Raw genomic sequence first — 20836 nt, forward strand, 5'->3', positions numbered from 1 at the left:
TCCTCCTTACCAATCTGGATACCCTTTATTTCTTTGTCTAGCCTAATTGCCCTGGCTAGGACTTCAAGTACGATGTTGAATAAGAGCGGTGATAAAGGGCATCCTTGTCTGGTTCCCGTTCTCAAGGGAAATGCTTTCAGGTTCTCTCCATTTAGAGTGATATTGGCTGTTGGCTTTGCATAGATGCCCTTTATTATGTTGAGGAATTTTCCTTCTATTCCTATTTTGGTAAGAGTTTTTGTCATAAATGGGTGTTGAACTTTGTCAAATGCCTTTTCTGCGTCTATTGATAAGATCGTGTGGTTTTTATCTTTTGTTTTATTTATGTGATGGATTACATTAATGGTTTTTCTGATATGGTTTTTATCTTTTGTTTTATTTATGTGATGGATTACATTAATGGTTTTTCTGATATTAAACCAGCCTTGCATACCTGGTATAAATCCCACTTGATCAGGGTGAATTATTTTTTTGATGTGTTGTTGGATTCTATTGGCTAGAATTTTGTTGAGGATTTTTGCATCAATGTTCATGAGGGATATAGGTCTAAAATTTTCTTTTTTTGTAATGTCTTTACCTGGTTTTGGTATCAGGGAGATGGTAGCTTCATAGAATGAGTTGGGTAGTATTCCGTCTTTTTCTATGCTTTGAAATACCTTCAATAGTAATGGTGTTAAGTCTTCTCTAAAGGTTTGGTAGAACTCTGCAGTGTAGCCATCTGGGCCAGGACTTTTTTTTGTTGGAAGTGTTTTGATTACCGTTTCAATCTCTTTTTTTATTATGGGTCTACTTAGTTGTTCTCCTTCTGAATGTGTTAGTTTAGGTAGGTAGTATTGTTCCAAGAATTTATCCATTTCTTCTAGGTTTTCAAATTTGTTAGAGTACAATTTTACGTAGTAATCTGATATGATTCTTTTAATTTCATTTGGCTCTGTTGTGATGTGGTCCTTCTTGTTTCTTATTCGGGTTATTTGTTTCCTTTCCTGGTTTTCTTTAGTCAGTCTAGCCAATGGTTTATCAATTTTGTTAAGTTTTTCAAAGAACCAGCTTTTGGCTTTGTTAATTCTTTCAATTGTTTTTCTCTTCTCTAATTCATTTAGTTCAGCTCTAATTTTTATTATTTGTTTTCTTCTGGTGCCTGATGGATTCTTTTGTTGCTCACTTTCTATTTGTTCAAGTTGTAGGGACAGTTCTCTGATTTTGGCTCTTCCTTCTTTTTGTATGTGTGCATTTATCGATATAAATTGGCCTCTGAGCCCTGCCTTTGCTGTGTCCTAGAGGTTTTGATAGGAAGTATTTTCATTCTCGTTGCTTTCTAAGAATTTCCTTATTCCCTCCTTGATGTCTTCTCTAATTCAGTCTTTTTTCAGGAGGGTATTGTTCATTTTCCAAGTATTTGATTTCTTTTCCCTAGTTTTTCTGTTATTGATTTCTAGCTTCATTGCCTTGTGGTCTGAGAAGATGCTTTGTAATATTTCGATGTTTTGGATTCTGCAAAGATTTGTTTTATGACCTAATATGTGGTCTATTCTAGAGAATGTCCGTGTGCACTAGAAAAAAAGTATATTTTGCAGCAGTTGGGTGGAGAGTTCTGTATAAGTCAATGAGGTCAAGTTGGTTGATTGTTGTAAGTAGGTCTTCTGTGTCTCTATTGAGCTTCTTACTGGATGTCCTGTCCTTCTCCGAAAGTGGTGTGTTGAAATCTCCTACGATAAATGTGGAGGTGTCTATCTCCCTTTTCAATTCTGTTAAAATTTGATTTATGTATCTTGCAGCCCTGTCATTGGGTGCGTAAATATTTAATATGGTTATGTCTTCCTGATCAATTGTCCCTTTTATCATTATATAGTGTCCTTCTTTATCTTTTGTGGCGGATTTAATTCTAAAGTCTATTTTGTCAGAGATTAATATTGCTACTCCTCTTCTTTTTTGCTTATTGTTTGCTTGATATATTTTTTTCCATCCTTTGAGTTTTAGTTTGTTTGTGTCTCTAAGTCTAATGTGTGTCTCTTGTAGGCAGCATATAGATGGATCGTGTTTCTTTATCCAGTCCGTGACTCTTTGTCTCTTTATTGGTGCATTTAGTCCATTTACATTCAGCGTAATTATAGATAAATAAGTTTTTAGTGCTGTCATTTTGATGCCTTTTCATGTGTGTTGTTGGCCATTTTATTTTTCCACATGCTTTTTTGTGCAGAGACGTTTTTCTTAGTAGCTTGTGAGATCCTCATTTTCATAATGTTTAACTTTGTGTTTATTGAGTCGTTACGGTTTTCTTGGCTTTTTTCTTGAGTTATGGAATTGATATTCCTTTTTGTGGTTACCTTATTATTTACCCCTATTTTTCTAAGTAAAAACCCAGCTTGTATCCTTCTATATCGCCTTGTATCCCTCTCCATCTGGCAGTTCAATGCCTCCTATATTTAGTCCCTCTTTTTGATTATTGTGATCGTTTATCTATTGATTTCCATGATTTCCTGTTATGTGTATTATTTTGTTTATTTATTTATTTTTTAGAATTAGTCTTACTTTGTTTGCTTTTGTGCTTTCCCTATTTGAGTTGCGTTGATATCAGGACGTTCTGTTTTGTGACCTTGTATTGTGCTGGTACCTGATATTATTGGTCATCAGGCCAAACAATCTCCTTTAGCACTTCTTGCAGTCTTGGTTTAGTTTTTGCAAATTCTCTAAACTTGTGTTTATCTGTAAATATCTTAATTTCTCCTTCATATTTCATAGAGAGTTTTGGTGGATATATAATCCTTGGTTGGCAGTTTTTCTCCTTCAGTGCTCTGTATATGTCGTCCCATTCCCTTCTTGCCTGCATGGTTTCTGCTGAGTAGTCTGAACTTATTGATTCTCCCTTGAAGGATACCTTTATTTTCTCCCCGGCTGCTTTTAAAATTTTCTGTTTGTCTCTGGTTTTGGCAAGTTTGATGATAATATGTCTTGGTGTTTTTCTTTTTGGATCAATCTTAAATGGGGTTCGATGAGCATCTTGGATAGATATCCTTTCGTCTTTCATGATGTCAGGGAAGTTTTGTGTCAGGGGTTCCTCAACTATTTTCTCTGTGTTTTCTGTCCCCCCTCCCTGTTCTGGGACTCCAATCACTCGCAAGTTATCCTTCTTGATAGAGTCCCACATGATCCTTAGGGTTTCTTCATTTTTTTAAATTCTTTTATCTGATTTTTTTTCAGCTATGTTGGTGTTGACTCCCTGGTCCTCCAGATGTCCCAGTCTACATTCTAATTGCTCTAGTCTGCTCCTCTGACTTTCTATTGCGTTGTCAAATTCTGTTATTTTATTGTTCATCTTTTGGATTTCTACATGCTGTCTCTCTATGGATTCTTGCAACTTATTAATTTTTCCACTATGTTCTTGAATAATCTTTTTGAGTTCTTCAACAGTTTTATCAGTGTGTTCCTTGGCTTTTTCTGCATTTATCCTAATTTCATTTGTGATATCTTTAAGCATTCTGTAAATTAGTTTTTTTATATTCCGTATCTGATAATTCCAGGATTGTATCTTCATTTGGGAAGGATTTTGATTCTTTTGTTTGGGGGGTTGGAGAAGCTGTCATGGTCTGTTTCTTTATGTGGTTTGATATGGACTGCTGTCTCCAAGCCATCACTGGGAAACTAGATTTTCCAGGTAATCAGCTAAAAAAAAAATGCAGTCAGATCCCTATCTGAATTCTCCCTCTGGCTCCAGGTATTCGGATGTTAATGGAGCCGCCTGGGGAGGGTGGGGGAGGGATCAGAGAGCTGGGAGTGTAGCACCAGAGAATATAGAGCTGAACACCACGTTCACAGTCCGCCCCCATCTGCCAAAATCCGGGCGGGACGGCTTCCCGGCTAGGACACTGCTTTCCCTCCTCGGAGACCAGTCATTTCCTCCCGGGGACTACACCCTCCTGTGCGCGGCACTGCTCGCGCGCACTGGGTGGGCATCTCCCACATGAATGGGTGGGCCCGCCCCCAGGGTCTATTCAGGAGAATATAATTGGGCCCCCGAGCTCGTGCCCCGCCCGCGCGCCCAAATCCCAGCGGGACGGCTCGCCGGCTGGGACGCTGCTTTCCCCGGTCCGAGACCAGTCACTTCCGGGGGTTTCTCCCTCCCGTGCGCCGTGCCACAAGCGCGATCTGGGTGGGCGTCACCCGCACGACCAGGTGGGCCCACCCCCTGGGTGAATTCAGGGGAATATAATTGGACCCCGCGCTCACGCCCCGCCCGCGCACGCTCCCAAATCCCAGCGGAATGGCTCCCCGTCTGTGACGCTGTTTTCCCCACTCTGAGACCAGTCACTTCCGGGGATTTCTCCCTCCGGTTCGCCGCGCCGCACGCGCGGACTGGGTGGGCATCCTCCCGCACGAATGTGTGGGCCCTGCCCCGGGGTCGCTTTAGGGAAATATAGCTGACCCCCCGCCTCGCGCCCCGCCCGCTTCCTGCCAAACTCCCAGCGGGACGGGTCCCCAGCTTGGACGCTGTTCTCCCCGCTCCAATATCAGTCACTACCTCCCGGGTGCTTCTCCCTCCGGCTGCGCCACTACGCCGCCCGCGCCAACCAGCTAGACTTCCTCCCGGGATGGGTTCGGGGGGGAAGGGCTGGGCCCCCCGTCTGTGCCGTCTGCCCCCCTGGGCTCTACCCCAGATCGGGCTCCGAAGGTCACCTGCCTGGTACGCTGGCTCCTAGTTCTGAAAACGGTCTCTGTCTGCCCGTATTTGTTCATTTTCCGTCTCTAAGTCTGTGCTTGTTGTTCAGAGTTCGTAGATTGTTATGTATGTGATCGATTCCCTTGTTTTTCCGAGTCTTTGTTGCAAGAGGGATCCGCGGCAGCGTCCACCTAGTCTGCCATCTTGGCCCCGCCTTAGCCTTGTTTTTGATGTTGTTGTGTGCCACTGAGTTGGTTCTAACTGAGAATGACCCTATAAGACAAAGTAGAACTCCCTGATTGGATTTTTTTTTTTTTAAGTGATCATTATTTAATATGTTGGTGAATAAAGGCATAGAAAAGAAAAATTAATAATAATTAAGGAATAATGGTACATTTTTGTTAAATGGCATTGAGTAGGGTCAGACTCATAGTGACTCTAAGTATAACAGAACAAAACATTTCCTAGTCTTGTGTCATCCTCAATATAGTGGGTATGTTTGACCCCATTGCTGCAGCCACTATGTCATCTCATCTCTATGAAGATCTTTTTTGCTGACTTTCTATTTTACCAAGCATGATGTTCTTCTCCCAAGATTGGTCCCTCCTGATAACATGTCCAAAGTAAGTGAGGCAAATTCTTGCCATCTTTTCTTCTAAGGAACATTCTGGTTGTACTCACTCCAAGACAGTTTGGATCATTCTTTTGGTAGTCCACGGTATATTCAATTTTCTCGGCCAAAACCGTAATTCAAAGGCATCAATTCTTCTTCAGTCTTCCTTTTTCATTGTCCAGCATTTACATTCATAAGAAGCAATTGAAAACACTATGGCTAGGGTCAGGTGCACCTTACTCATCAAAGTGACATACTTGCTTTTTAAGATTTTACAGAGGTCTTTGCAGCAAATTTGCCCAATGTAATATACCATTTGATTCCTTGATTACTGTTTCCATGGCCATTGGTTGTTGATCCAAATAAAATGAAATACTCGACAACTTCAGTATTTTCTCCATTTATCATGATGTTGCTTATTGGTCCAGTTGTGAGGATTTTTGTTTATGTTGAGGTATGGCTGGGTTTTTTATGATCCATTCTGAAGACTGTAGTCTTTCATCTTCATCACTAAGCACTTTAAAGGTGCTTTAAGTCATTTATAATTATCAAGAAAACATCTTCAACCTGATTGGATTTTGTATGCTGAAATCTTTACGAGATCGGATTACCAGGTCTTTTCTCCCATGGATAAGCTAGTGGGTTCAAACTGCCCACCTTTCAGTTAGCAGCCAAGTGCTAAACCACTGCACCACTAGGGCTCCTTACAGGTAACCTTAGGAGTGATAAAAAATGAATATAAAAAAATAGGTGTCAATTGCTTATGAAACAAATCTTTAAAACCTTTTAATACTTTAATACATAATGCTGGTAAAATTGGCCCTCACAAACACTGCTGACCATAAAGTAAGTAATTTGACAATAATCTTCTAACCCACAATATTCATGGTTTTTGCGATAGTGTTGGTAAGTTAGGTGGGCTTATTGTTAAACCTTATTTATTAACTTATTGTTAATAAGTCTTAAATATGGACAACTATATGAAATAAAACTGTTTCCCTGAGATAATCTTTAAACCTTAAATCAAAAATATTCCCTGAAGTCTTTTTAAACTGAACAAAACTGAACAATAGTTTAGCTTAACTAGCAGAAAAATGTTTGCCTAGAGCATTATGCTCTTTTAAGAACTATTTGTATAGGATCAAATTGACAACAGCAACTGAAAAGATTAGGTAGGAACCTTAGGGGGAAAGTAAGTTTATGTTAATGAGGGAGTAACAACTCAGAGAAGGAGGGTGAGAATGGTCACACAACTTGAAGAATGTAATCAATGTCACTAAATTATACATGTAGAAACTGATGAATTGTTGTATGTTTTGCTGAGTATATTCTAAACAACAAGAATATATATTTTTTAAAGGAGTCCTGGTGGTACAATGGTTAAGCACTGGGCTGCTAACCAAAAAATCAGCGATTCAAACCCACCATCCAGTCTGTGGAAGAAAAGACCTGGCAATATGGTCTCATAAAGATTTCAGCCAAGGAAACTCTATGGGCGCAGCTCTACTTCTGTCCTATAGGATCACTGAGTCGGAATCTACTGAATGGCAATGAGTTTAAACCTATAGCTGTCTATCCATCTATCTGCACACACACACAGAAAATTTTTAAAAAAATCAAATATGCAGAAAAATGAACATGAACTTTACTTGTAGGTGTATCTACTCTGTGGGACAAAAGCTACCATAAAAATGATAGTTTTGCAACTGAGCAAAAATTTTCTTAAAATTGTAAATTAAATTAAAAGGGAAAGATGCAAAAAGATTGTAACTAGTTAAAAATATACCATAATCATGTGGTGGAATGATTGGGAAGAACACCAAAATGGTAACACTGAAAATGTTAAGGTAGAGGAAATATATTTTCTCTTGCTTTTTAAAATTCTTAAAAAATAGTCTATAAGGTCGTTACTCTACTTTTATAATGAATATGCCATATAGTATGAAATAATGATGTAGGGGACTGACAAGGGGTTGGAGGAAAACAAGTCAGGCCTCTATTAATTAATTCCTTTGTCGTCAGGCTTCTTGAGTCTGAGGACTGGGTCACTGGGGATGCTATCTCAAAAGAAATCCGGCCCATTAATACTCTTCAGTTTGGAAAACATTGCAAACCTGAAATTTCAAGACCAGACCACACAGCAGAGCTGAGTGTGTAATACATATATCTTGGATTCAAGAGGAAAAGGTGCAAAACCTTCACTCTATGCCATGACATTTGACACAAAATAAGTCTTGGCTTAAGGAACCCATTCCTCTTGCCTAGAAACTTTATAAAATCTCTCTACGCATGTGATATGCATTTTCCATCAGCTGGTATGTGCCTCAAGCTTTACCTGCTGCTTTTTATCTCTGTTCTGCTTATATCACTCTTTCGTTTTCTTCCCCTCTTTCTCTTTCTATTACTCTCCTTTGGTCTTTATCCTTTCCCTTACTCAACCAGCTGAAGGAGAATCAGGGAACTTAGGATAATTCTTATATGTCTCTAAGTTCAGCAATCCATTATTAATTCAGCACTGAGGAAGAAATGAACACTTCTTGGGGATAAGCGTGTGTGTGTGTGTGTGTGTGTAAGTTCAAGGACTTGTAGGGGCAAGGTGAGTGATATTGAAGGGGAGAGATTTTTTTTATTATGAATTCTATGATTGGAAACCCCGGTGGCGTAGTGGTTAAGAGTTAAGGCTGCTAACCAAAGGGTCGGCAGTTCAAATCTGCCAGGCACTCCTTGGAATCTCTATGGGGCAGTTCTACTCTGTCCTATAGGGTCGCTATGAGTTGAAATGGACTTGACAGCACTGGGTTTGGTTTGGATTTTATGATTAGTGTAAAAAGTAGGCCTTATCCCACTCTTAAAATCTACTCCTCTTAAAAAAACAAAAAACTACTCTTCTTATCAATATGAGAACTTCCTTTATTGAGTATATATATTTTCATTCTGAAACTAAAGATTCAGAATTAATATGCAACTATACCAGCTGCTTCTTGTAAACCCTGTGTGGCAGATCTACTCTGTCCTATACGGTCTCTAAGAGTTGGAATCGACCCGACTGCAACAGGTTTGTTTGTTTGTTTGGTATCAGTGTCACTGGTGACAAAGCGGTTAAGAGCTTGGCTGCTAACCAAAAGTCTGGCAGTTCAAATCCATCAGCTGCTCCTTGGAAACCCTATGGAGTGGTTCTGCCTTGTCCCATAGGGTCACTATGAGTCAAAATTGACTTGATGGCAATGGGTTTGATTTTTGGTTTTTGTCAGTGTCATATAATTTATAAAAAGGTAATAATATGGAATTTTAAAATATAGAGTTGGAACAAAACATCTAGTTTACCCTCCTTAGCAGGAGAATAATTCTTTCTACTGGTTTACTAAGAGATGAGCTGATGGGATGTGCTGGAAAATCTTCTGTGGAGGGAATGCAATACTTTCCCAAATGACTCTTCATAATTAGGCAATGTTTGTTCCTAGAATTTTTCCTTAGACTGATATCAGATTCTTTTTTGAGAATAGGTTTGAATGGAGACAAGACATTGAATCATCATTGCAGAGGAGGAGTGAGAAGGGATTTGAAAGTATTTATAAGATAATTTGTCATATTTATACCTTTGCCTAAGACAAGTTTGGAGTGGACAATGGTGCCATTTAGCAGCATGAATCTGGATACTGAGCTAAAAATGGAAAGGTTTACATTAAAGGGAGTTTAAGCACTTCTAGCCTACAAAGCAATCTTTTATTTCTGCCAGGGTACTTACATAACACAGTATCATGGGTCTGGTGAAAATAACACTCTCCTAATCTGTGTATCTTCTCTGCCTTTTAAAATCCTACGCACCCTTCAAAGCACATATCTAATGACATCCTCATTACACCTGCAATGTTCTTGTTATTACTACGTCATTGCCCTTACCCCAGTCTTATATACATGAGGTTTAGTTGGTTAACTTTGTTGAACATTTACTGTCAAGCACTGATCAAAAATTTCATTTCATTGTCTTACTTAATCCTCACAAAGACACTATGTGTCAGATAATATTATCGCCCATTTTTCTTCTGAAGGATATGAAATTTAAAGAGATTAAGTAAGTTGTCCAAGGCCCCAGAGCTAGAAAATGATAGAATCAGTGTTAGAAACCAGTTTTGCATAATCCGGATGAGCCCTTCAAGGTTTAGTATTTTGATTTATTCATCTTTGTATTCCTAGCAGATAGCTAAGTGTCAGGCTCATGGTAGGTAGTGAATGAATGTCTGTGAGATTAAATTGATTTTTATGGCCCAAGCTCAATGTTTAAATTGCATTTTGGGCTAAAAAATGGTCCCTTTGTCGTCCTGTTTATATCTTTCTCAGGATCTCAATCTGTTCAAAACATTTTGAGCAGGACCAGCTTCACACAGGGCCTGGTTACATAGCTGAATTTTAAGAATGGTATGAAAAGCTCCTCTTTCCAAAATACCCCTTCTACCTCTTCATTCTTGCCTGAAATTCTTCTTAGTGAGCTTTTTCTCCTTGCATAAAACTTTATCCCTGTTAAAATGGAAACAATACAGGAAAGAGTAACAGATCAGCAATTTGTGAATTATTTTGAAGAAATTTATTAGATTATTGCCCATGGATGAATATTAATCACAGGCAGAGGAAAATCAGTTATATTCCAGTGGCTGCACTTGGAGAGCTAACATAAAATAGGTTGCAAAAGAACAGAAGGAGAAATTGGGGCTTCAGGAAATACAATTCAGGTTTTCTTTTGGTTTCTCTGGGAGGCCTAGCACTGATTAAAAATGAAATAATATTGCCGTTATTGAAACTTGCATTTATAAGGTCTGCAGTATAGAAAGAAAACCCAACTGAGGAGAGACAGAGTTCTAGTGTGATGCAGTAGTTATTTCTCTTATCCATGCAATGCTGTATTTTAGGCTCAATCCAACTTCTGCCTGTATGTGTGTGAGTGTGTAGGTCATAAATATAAATTGTCCACTTTCCTCTGAAGGATGGAAAAATACTGTTAAATATTTTAAAAATAGGTAAGTGTACACCATTTCTATTTAGGTTCAGAATTTTTATGCATGTACTTAGATACTAGGCTTACCTACAAATTAATTATGACTTAAAAAAAAAATGGGTCTGTCACCATGATGACACATATTCCATGGAGAATGTGCTTCTGAAGTATGTCAGTTTGTGTAATAAACCAGAAAATAAACTGTATACAACTGGTAAGAAGAGTTGATGACTACAAGATTTTTGCCAGCTGTAAAGATAAATTTTTCTGCCATCTGACAGATGAAGACACTGAGGCCAAATGTGACCCACTGCTTGGTGGTGGGACCAGATTTATTGCTGGTCTCGTTTTCTGCTTCTGGCCTTTCTTTGCTTGCAGCAGCTGCCTTGGATAGAGCACTTTGTTTGGAAGATACTGTCTCGGTTACCTGTGGTCCCACATCATGATGGTTGCTTTGCTTCTCCAGGGCTGCCTGACAGCAGAAACATGAGAAATTGCACTTTTGTGGCAGAGTTCATCTTGCTGGGAATTCCTAATACCGAAGGGCTGGAGAACATGCTCTTTGTCCTGTTTTGGGGCTTCTACCTCTTCACCTTACTGGGGAACCTGCTCGTCTTCCTCACCATTCTGGCTTCCTCTAACCTCCACACCCCCATGTACTTCTTCCTGGGAAACCTCTCAATGTTTGACATATTTTTCCCTTCAATAAGTTCCCCCAAAATGATGCTCTGCCTCATGGGGCACAGTTGCATCATCTCCTACCAGGGCTGTGTATCCCAGCTCTTCTTTTACCATCTGCTGGGTGGCACCGAGTGTTTCCTGTACACCGTGATGGCCTATGTAGCCATTTGTCACCCCTTGAGGTATACTGTAACCATGAGCCACAGGGTGTGTACTGGCCTGACACTGGGCATCTGGTTGGGGGGTTGTCTACATGGAAGTGTCCTCACCTTCCTCATCTTTAAGTTACCCTACTGTGGCCCCAATGAGCTAGACAATTTCTTCTGTGATATCCCAGTGGTGCTGCCCCTGGCCTGTGCTGACACCTCCTTGGCTCAGACAGTGAGTTTTACTAATGTGGATGTTGTGACTCTGACATGTTTTTTCCTTATCCTCACTTCCTATAGTCCCATCGTCCTTTCCATATTGAAAATCAGCTCATCAGAAGGCAGGCGTCGAGCCTTCTCTACCTGCAATGCCCACCTGATTTCCATCCTCTTATTCTATGGTCCTGTGATGCTCATCTATCTCAGCCCTGTGTCCAGCCCTGGGCTGGATTCTGTCATTCAGGTGTTAAATAATATCGTCACTCCTTCCCTTAACCCTTTGATTTACACCTTAACAAACAAGGACGTGAAGATGGCTCTGAGGAAAGTGTTAACTCAAGTGTCCCACATTTCTAGGGTGTGAGGTGTAGGGACAATTCTTCTCTTTGAAGTTATTTGGGAAGCTGCTACAGACCAGCTACTCTTACAGCAGAATTGTTGCCAAATACCAAGCTAAGCAAAGTCAGTAGGAGGCATTTCTTTGGAGTCTTAGCAAGATCACATGGTAGGGAATGAGTGGACTGAGCCACTGGTTCAAGGAAGCCTTTTCAGATAAGCCCAGCCTTTTTGTTTTTTTGATATGCCAAAATAGTATATATTTTCTGCTTCACACAGTCTGTACTTGTTCCAACATCGTTTTCATTGATTGCTATTAAACTGCAAGTTTTCCTGCATCCTTCCCCTCTCTCCCTCCCTCTCTCTCTCCTTTCCTTCCTTCCTCCCTCCCTCCCCTCCTTCCTTCATTCCTTTCTTCCTTCCTTTCTAAATTTATGCTATATGCTATTAGTCTCTCTCTGGCTGTTCAGTGAATCTAAGTAAGAAATTAACAAGATATAAACTCTAGCAATAGGATTGTACAGTTTGGTAAATTTAAGTTTAAACTTGGTTTATAACTTGGTTTTAACCATATGTTCCCATTTCAAAATAATTCCACTTGGAGCTTTATTCCTTTGACCATCAGAGAAGTTTGGAGTTGGACTTTATTCATTATGTTTTAAGTGACAAGCTGGTCAGTTATCTATCCCTATAAGATGGGAGAAGGGATTTCTATAAATTTGCAAAGAATATCCATTTTGAACCTTATTCCCCTAATTCCAAAGTTCTTGGATTCCCTGCACTGGCTATGGCATTGTATTAGCTGTCTATTGTGGCATAACAAATTATGCTAAATTTTAGCAGCTTAACACAAGATCATTTATTGTCTCACACGGCGTCTGAGAATCAGAGATCTGAAAGTAGCTTAGCTGTGCAGTCCTGGCTTGGGATTTCTCATGAGTGAAGCTGTTGGCCAGGGCTACACTCATCTGAAGGCATGACTAGGCCTAGAGTGTCTGATTTTAAGACGGTCTCCTCACATGGCTGTTGGTAGGAGGCCTTAGTTCCTCATAACTACCTAAATGTTCACCAAACCGAAAACCAAACCAAAATGTCCACCAAAAAAACAAAAACAAAAAAAAAAAACTAAACTTATTGCCCATTGAGTCGATTCTGACTCATAACGACCCTATAGGACAGAGTAGAACTATCCCAAGGGGTTTCCAAGGAGTGGCTGGTGGATTTGAACTGCTGACCTTTTGGTTAGTAGCCAAGCTCTTAACCACTGTACCACCAGGCCCCAAAATGTCCACATAGCTACTTATATGTCCTCACAACCTGGTAGTTGACTTCCTCCAGAGTGAATGATCCAAGAGAGAGACTAAGCAAGAAGTCATGGAACCTTTAAGATTGTTTTTGTCTCTAAAGTCACACATCATACTACTTCTATTTTCTATTTGCTAGAAGTTAGTCACTAAATTCAGCCCACACTCAATGGGAGAGTGGGGCCTGGTGGCCAATAAAACAAAGGTCCTGGTCTACATGGTTTGACGGGGAATTCTACCAAACATTTAGAGAGGAATTGACAACTATACTGTTTGAACTCTTCCAAAATATAGAGAAGGAAAGAATACTACCTAATTCATTTTATGAAGCAAATATAACCTAGATAGCAAAATCAGAGAAAGACACCATACAAAAAATGAAAACTGCAGGCCAGTATCTCTTATGAGCATAAATGTAAAAATCCTTAACAAAATACTAGTGAACAGAACCCAACACCACATTAAATGAGTAATACCCCATGACCAAGTGGAATTTATTGCAGAAATGCAGGAAAGATTCAAATTAGAAAACAAACAATGTAATACACCACATCAATAGAACATAGAACCACATGATCATTTCTATAGATGCAGAAAAGCATTTGATAAAATCCAACACCCTTTCTTGAAAACCCTAAAGAAGCTGGGAATAGAAACGAAATTCCTCAATATGATTCAGGGCATATACGAAAAGCTAACAGCCAACAATATACGTAATGGAGAAAGACTGAGAGCTTTCCCCTTGAAACTGGGAATGAGACAAGGATGCCCACTCTCACCACTTCTACTCAATATTGTATTTAAAGTCCTAGCCAGAGCAATAAGACAAGCAAAAGAAACAAAATGTATCCTGATTGGAAAAGAAGAAGTAAAAATATCTCTATTATAGGTGATGTAATTCTACACATAGAAAATCCCAAAGAGTCCACAAGAAAACTTGTAGAGCTAAGAGGAATTTAGCGAAGTTGCAGGATACAAGGTTAACAAGCACTAGCAATGAGAGATCTGAAAGGGAAACAATTCCATTTGCAATAATATCTAAGAGAATAAAATACCCAGGAATAAAATTATCCAGATACTTGAAGGACTTATACAATGAATATTATAACACACTGCAGAAGGAGATTAAAGAAGACAAATAAGTGGAAAGATGTTTCATGTTCATGAATTGGAAGACTTAATATTGTTGAGATCTCAATACCACCCAAAGTGATCTATAGATACAATGTAATTCCAATCAAAATTCCAACAGCCTTCTTTACAGAAATAGAAAAACCAATCCTCAACTTTATACAGAAAGGCAGAAAAAAAACCCAAAAACCCATTGGCATCAAGTCAATTCCGACACATAGTGACCCTATAGGACAGTGTAGAACTGCCCCATAGGGTTTCCAAGGAGCAGCTGGTGGATTTGAACTTCGAACTTTTTGGTTAGCAGCATTAGCTCTCCACCACTGAGTCACCATGGCTCCTATGGAAAAGCGAGAGACACTGAATATCTAAAACAATGCTGAAAGAGTAGAACAAAATAGGAGGGCTCATACTTCCTGATTTTGAAACATAATATAGAGCTACAGTTATGATAACAGCCTGGTACTGGTATAACAATAGAAACATAGAACAGTGGAATAGAATTGACAGTCCAGAAATAACTCACACATCTATTAATTGTTGTTGTTATGTGCCATCCAATCGATTCTGACACATAGGGTCTCTACACAACAGAACAAAACACTGCCCAGTTCTGAGCCATTCTCACAATTGTTATGCTCGAGCCTACTGTTACAGCCACTGTGTCAATCTGTCTCCTTGAGTGTCTTCCTCTTTTTAGCTGACCTTCTACTTTATCAAGTATGATGTCCTTCTACAGGGACTGGTCCCTCCTGATAACATGTCTGAAGTACTTGAGACAAAGTCTCCCCATCCTTGCTTCTAATGAGCATTCAGGCTGTACTTGTTCCAAGACAATTTTTTTTTTCATTTTGGAAGTCTGTGGTATATTCAATATTCTTTGTCAACACCATAATTCAAAGGTATCAATTCTTCTTCGGTCTTTCTTATTCATTGTCCAGCTTTTGCATGCATATGAGGTGAACGACACCATCATTGCTTGGATCAGGTGCACCTTAGTTCTTAAAGTGATCTCTTTGCTTTTTAATACCTCTAAAGAGGCCTTTTGCAGCAGATCTGCCCAGTGCAATAAAAAAGTTGTTCAATTTCTTGACTGCTGCTTCCATGGGCATTGATTGTGGACCCAAGTAAAATGAAATCTTTCACAACTTCAATCTTTTCTGCATTTATCATGATGTTGCTTATGGGTCCAGTTGTGAGGACTTTTGTTTTCTTTATGTTGAGGTGTAATCCATACGGAAGGCTGTGATCTTTGATCTTCATCAGTAAGTACCTCAATTCCTCTTCACTTTCAGCAAGCAAGGTTGTGTCATCTGCATAACACAGGTTGTTAATGAGTCTTCCTCCAATCCTGATGCCCCATTTTTCTTCATAGAGTCCAGGTTCTTGGATTATTTGTTAAGCATACAGATTGAATAAGTATGGTGAAGGATACGACCCTGATGCACACCTTTCTTGACTTTAAATCACACAATATCCTCTTGTTCTCTTTGAACAACTGCCTCTTGATCCATGTACAGGTCCCTCAAGAGCACAATAAAGTGTTCTGGAACTCCTGTTCTTTGCAATGTTATCCATAATTTGTTATGATCCACACAGTCGAATGTCTTTGAACAGTCAGTAAAAACCAGATAAACATCTTTCTGATATTTTCTTCTTTTAGTCAATATCCATCTGATATCTGCAATGATATTCCTCATTACACATTCTTTTCTGAATCTGGCTGGAATTTCTGGCAGTTCCTTGTCCATGTACTGTTACAAGTGCTTTTGGATAATCTTCACCAAAATTTTATTTGTGTGTGATATTAATGATATTATTCGATAATTTCCACATTCTGTTGAATCATCTTTCTTTGGAATGGGCACAAATATGAACCCCTTCTAGGTGGCTTGCCGGGCAGCCATCCTAAAAATATCTTGGGAGAGATGAGTGAGCACTTTCAGCACTGCTTCTGCTTATTGAAACATCTCAAATGGTATTCTGTCAATTCCTGGAGGCTTGCTTTTCACCAATGTCTTTAGCGCAACTCAGGCTTCTTCCTTCAGTACCAGTGGTCTTGATCATACGCTACCTTCTGAAATGGTTGAACACTGAACAGTTCTTTTTGGTACAGTGACTCTGTGTATTTCTTCCATCTTCTTTTGATGCTTCCCTCATCATTTAATATTTTCTCTGTAGAATTCTTCAATGTTGCATCTCAAGACTTGAATTTTTCCTAAGTTCTTTCAGCTTGAGAAATCCCAATGTCTACCCTTTTGGTTTTCTAACTCCAGGTCTTTGCACATTTCATTATAATACTTTACTTTTTTTTTTTTCTTGGGCCACTGTTTGAAATCTTCTGTCCAGCTCTTTTACTTCATTTCCTCCTTTCTCTTTAGCTACTCTATGTTCAAGAGCAAGTTTCAGACATCCTTTTCTGGCACCTATTTTGGTCTTTTCTTTATTTTCTGTTTTTTTATTGACCTCTTGCTTTCTTTGTGTATGAAGCATGGGTAGTGGGCCATTGGTGTTATTCCACAACTCGTCTGATCTTCTGTCATTAGTGTTCAATGCATCAAATCTATTTTTGAGGTGGTCTCTAAATTCAGGCAGGAGATACTTAAGGTTGTATTTTGGCTCTCGTGGACTTTGTCTAATATTCTTCAGCTTCCCCTTGAACCTGCATATGAACAATTGAGGGTCTGACTGATTTTTGACAAGGGTGCTAAGTCCATTTGATGGGGAAAGAAGAGTGTCTTCAATAAGCTGTACTGTGAAAATTAGATTTCCACATACAGAAAAGTGAAACAGGATCCTTGTGTCATGCAATACACAAAACCCGATTCAAAATGGATTAAGGACTTACATGTGAAAACTAAAACCATACGATTCTTGGAGGAACAAGCAGGGGTATCACTGTCAGGCCTAGCTTTAAACAGTGGATTATCTAATATAACAACAAAAGCACTAAGAGCAAAATACAAAATAAATAAACTGGACCTCATAAAAATTAAAAACTTTTGTTCTTCGAAAGACTTTCCCCCCAAAATGAAAAGAGAAGCTAATAACGTGAAGAATATCTTTGGAAAGTATATATCCAGCAAGAATCTAATAACCAAAATATATATAAAACTTTGATAACTTAACTAGAAAAGGGCAAACAACTCAATCATAAAGTGAGGAAAGTACTTGAATAGACATTTCACCAGAAAGGACATTCAAATGGCCACCAAACGCATGAAAAGATGTTCATATCATTAGCCATCAGAGAGATGCAATCAAAATCTCAATGCGATACCATTACACTTGTACTAGGATGGCTGAGAAAAAAGAAAAAAAAAAAGCAAATACCAATTTTGGTGAGGATACGGGGAAATTGAGAATTTTATCCATTGCTGGTGGGGATGCAAAATGGCATAGCCACTGTGGAAAATAGTATGGCAGTTCCTCAAAAAAATAAATAAATAAATAAAACTACCATATGATCCAGCAATTCCACTTCTAGGTTATATCCAAAATACTAGGAAGCAGAGACTCTGCTTGTACACAGTGTTCATTGCAGCATTGTTCACAGTAACCAAAAGGTGGAAACAACCTAATTGCCTATGAACAGATGAATGGATAAACAAAACATGGTACATACATACAATGGAATACTACTCAGTCAGTAGGAGAAATGAAGTTTTGGTACATGCTACAACCTGGGCGGAGCTTGAAGACAATATGGTGAATGAAATAAATCAATCACAAAAGAACAAATATTTCATGACCTCACTTATATAAAGACAAGAACAGGAAAATGCATGGAGACCAAAGAGTATAAACTTTGATCTCTATACATTAGTGGTTACCAGGAGTGGGAGTGAAGGACAAACGGAGTGTTACTGCTTATAGAGTACTATTGCTTTACACACACACACACAAAAAAACTATTGGTTTACAGGAATGGAAAATTGCATTCTTCAAGGGTAGGGTTGCATAGCCAATTAATGTAATTGCTGTAAATAAGTTGTACACCTTTAAAAAGTTGAATTGACAAAAGTTGTGTGATACATACATTTACAACCATGACAAAAGAGTAGCTGCTTATGTAAAACCAAACTTAAAACTCAACGGTAGTTTAGGTGAACTTGTAAAAAAAAAAAAAGCTCTGCCTTGAGCATTTACATGATCAAATTGATAGCAGCAACTCAAAAGATTAGATGGGAATCTTAGGGGGCAGTGTGTTTATGTTGATGAGAGAGGAAGAACTCAGAAAAGGAGGGTGGGAATGGTAGCAAAACTCGAAGAACGTAATCAAGGTCATGAGATTTTACATGTAGAACCTGACGAATTGGAGTGTGTTTTCCTGTGTATACTCTCAACCAAAAAAAAAGCCACCAGTTGCCATTGAGTTGATTCTGACTCATAGTGACCACATGAGACAGAGTAAAACTGCCCCACAGGGTTTCCAAGGAGTGGCTGCTAGATTCAAGCTTCCAATCTTTTGCTTAGCAGCCAAGCTCTTAGTCACTGGTCCACCAGGGCTGCATATTCTTAACAACAGTAAAACAAATAAAATTGGAAGAAAAAAAACCTGAATACACTAAATGCAGTGCCATTAATTATATTTTACTCCAAGAAGTAATGTGGTAGAGGCTATGGGGAAAAAAAAGGAAGGGGGGAAGAAAGGAAAGTCTCCAGGCTAATTGGTCCCACTGTTCTGCAGGCTTTCCAGTCAGGGTCCCTAGGGGACAGGGTTCCAAATGAACAGTAAAGACTCTTATTCTCTCTTGAGGAGTCGATTGCTGCTCCTTCACTCAGGGGCCAGGAGCACTGCTGGGTCTACATTTTTCTGGCCTGAGTGACGGAGTGAAGCAAAGATGAGTGTTCAACTATGGCCTCAGAGATTGGTCCTCCTGTTCCAGAGCATCGAAGGGCAAAGGAGACAATGAAGGGGTGGAAGTGGGGTACGGCTCTCAGCCTGTGTCAGCCATGTCTCCACTCTGTAAGCAACTTTTCTCTAGAGCACTTTCTTCTTATCTTCCCTTTGTCTTTGGACAGGTTGTATGCACTGGAGGAGAGTGGGAAGAATATGAGAATTAGATCTAATTGAGTTTGGCCTGATGCTATCTTACTTGACTCATGATATTTTCTTAAGATACTTCCTGGTTAATGAAGCCTAACCTCAAAAACCTTAATGATGATTGCGTGTTTTCGGAAACATTGCAGACATAATTGCTATTGAGAAACTGAATTTTGTATTGAAACAACATGGTTGTTTTTAATATTGATACTTGCCTGTCACTTTTTTTCTCCAATGAATATTATTTTTCCATTTTGTTTTATTATATGTTCACTACAGAAATCATAATTACCAGTTTTTCCAGCTGGTAAGGAAGAAAGCAGGTTTGCAGATTATTTGAGTCAATAAGTTACCTCAGACACTATGAAGGCATTCACCTCAGTGAGGTCATTCTTTAATCTTCCAGGACTGATTGGCCATGAAGATGAGGAATTGCACTGCAGTTACTGAGTTCCTCCTGATGGGAATCCCTCATACAGAAGGGATGGAAAATGTGCTCTTTGTCTTTTTCCTGGGCTTGTACCTTCTCACTCTGGTGGGGAACCTGCTCATTCTGCTGGCCATCCTCACTTCCTCTAACCTCCACACCCCCATGTATTTCTTCCTGGGAAACCTGTCAGTGTTTGACATATTTTTTCCTTCAGTGAGTTCTCCCAAAATGATGCTCTGCCTAATGGGGCACAGACACACCATCTCTTACCAGGGCTGTGCAACTCAGCTCTTCTTTTACCATTTCTTGGGCTGTACTGAGTGTTTCCTGTACACTGTGATGGCCTATGACCGCTTTGCAGCCATCTGCCACCCCTTGCGATACACGGTCATCATGAGCCATCGGGTGTGCACCATCTTGACTCTAAGCACCTGGATGGGGAGCTGTGCGCATGCTTCTGTCCTCACATTCCTTGTCTTTAAGTTACCCTACTGTGGCCCCAATGAGGTGGACAACTTCTCCTGTGATATCCCTGTGATGCTGTCCCTGGCCTGTGCTGACACCTCTCTGGCTCAGACGGTGAGTTTCACCAATGTAGGTGTTGTTGCTCTCATGTGTTTCCTTCTTATCCTCACTTCTTATATTCACATTGTTACCTCAATATTGAGAATCAGCTCATCAGAAGGCAGGCACAGAGCCTTCTCAACCTGCAGTGCCCACCTGACCTCCATCCTGCTCTTCTATGGTCCTGTGGTGCTCATTTATCTCCGGCCTGCTTCCAGCCCATGGCTGGATACTGTGGTTCAGGTGTTGAGTAATATTGTTACCCCTTCCCTTAATCCTTTGATTTACACCTTGAGAAACAAGGATGTGAAGCTGGCTCTGAAAAAAGTGCTAATCCCAAGAGGACATACTTGTTGAGAGTAAGCTTTTAGCTTTTATATTATTATCTGGCAGTTCAAATCCGCCAGGCGCTCCTTGGAAACTCTACGGGGCAGTTCTACTCTGTCCTGTAGGGTCGCTATGCGTCAGAATCGACTCGACAGCAGTGGGTTTTGTTTTGTTTTGTTTTGTTTTGTTTTATTTTACCTTTCCAATGCTACCTTGCATTTATCTGGGGCAATTAGACATCCTTTATTTGTGATTGCTAGGTGGGTTTGACACTCAAAATATGAAGCTGAATAAGTTCTGGTGTGAATTTTGTTTTTATATTTACATAATTTTTTATTCAAAAAAAATCTCTCATAGTGCTTGCTACATGCCTGACATTATTCCATGCACTTTA

The 20836-nt window shown here is 39.5% G+C and overlaps 2 protein-coding genes across 2 annotated transcripts; both read left to right on the forward strand.

Annotated features, from left to right (window-relative positions):
• Nucleotides 1-10459: 10459 nt before the first annotated feature.
• Nucleotides 10460-12335, forward strand: LOC100676188 (olfactory receptor 10D3-like). Its single transcript, XM_023541551.2, has one exon. The coding sequence runs from the start codon at nt 10744-10746 to the stop codon at nt 11665-11667; it is 924 nt and encodes a 307-aa protein (XP_023397319.2). The 5' UTR covers nt 10460-10743; the 3' UTR covers nt 11668-12335.
• Nucleotides 12336-19348: 7013 nt separating this feature from the next.
• Nucleotides 19349-20484, forward strand: LOC100676469 (olfactory receptor 10D3-like). Its single transcript, XM_003422362.3, has one exon. The coding sequence runs from the start codon at nt 19540-19542 to the stop codon at nt 20470-20472; it is 933 nt and encodes a 310-aa protein (XP_003422410.1). The 5' UTR covers nt 19349-19539; the 3' UTR covers nt 20473-20484.
• The last annotated feature ends 352 nt before the right edge of the window (nt 20485-20836 follow it).

The sequence above is a fragment of the Loxodonta africana genome, chromosome 15 (assembly GCF_030014295.1).
Source record: "Loxodonta africana isolate mLoxAfr1 chromosome 15, mLoxAfr1.hap2, whole genome shotgun sequence".
In the NCBI taxonomy this organism is placed as follows: domain Eukaryota; kingdom Metazoa; phylum Chordata; class Mammalia; order Proboscidea; family Elephantidae; genus Loxodonta; species Loxodonta africana.

Excerpts from the sequence above, each read along its gene's own strand:
- LOC100676188 (XM_023541551.2), top strand. The coding sequence starts at position 10,744 with ATGAGAAATTGCACTTTTGTGGCAGAGTTCATCTTGCTGGGAATTCCT.
- LOC100676469 (XM_003422362.3), top strand. The coding sequence starts at position 19,540 with ATGAAGATGAGGAATTGCACTGCAGTTACTGAGTTCCTCCTGATGGGA.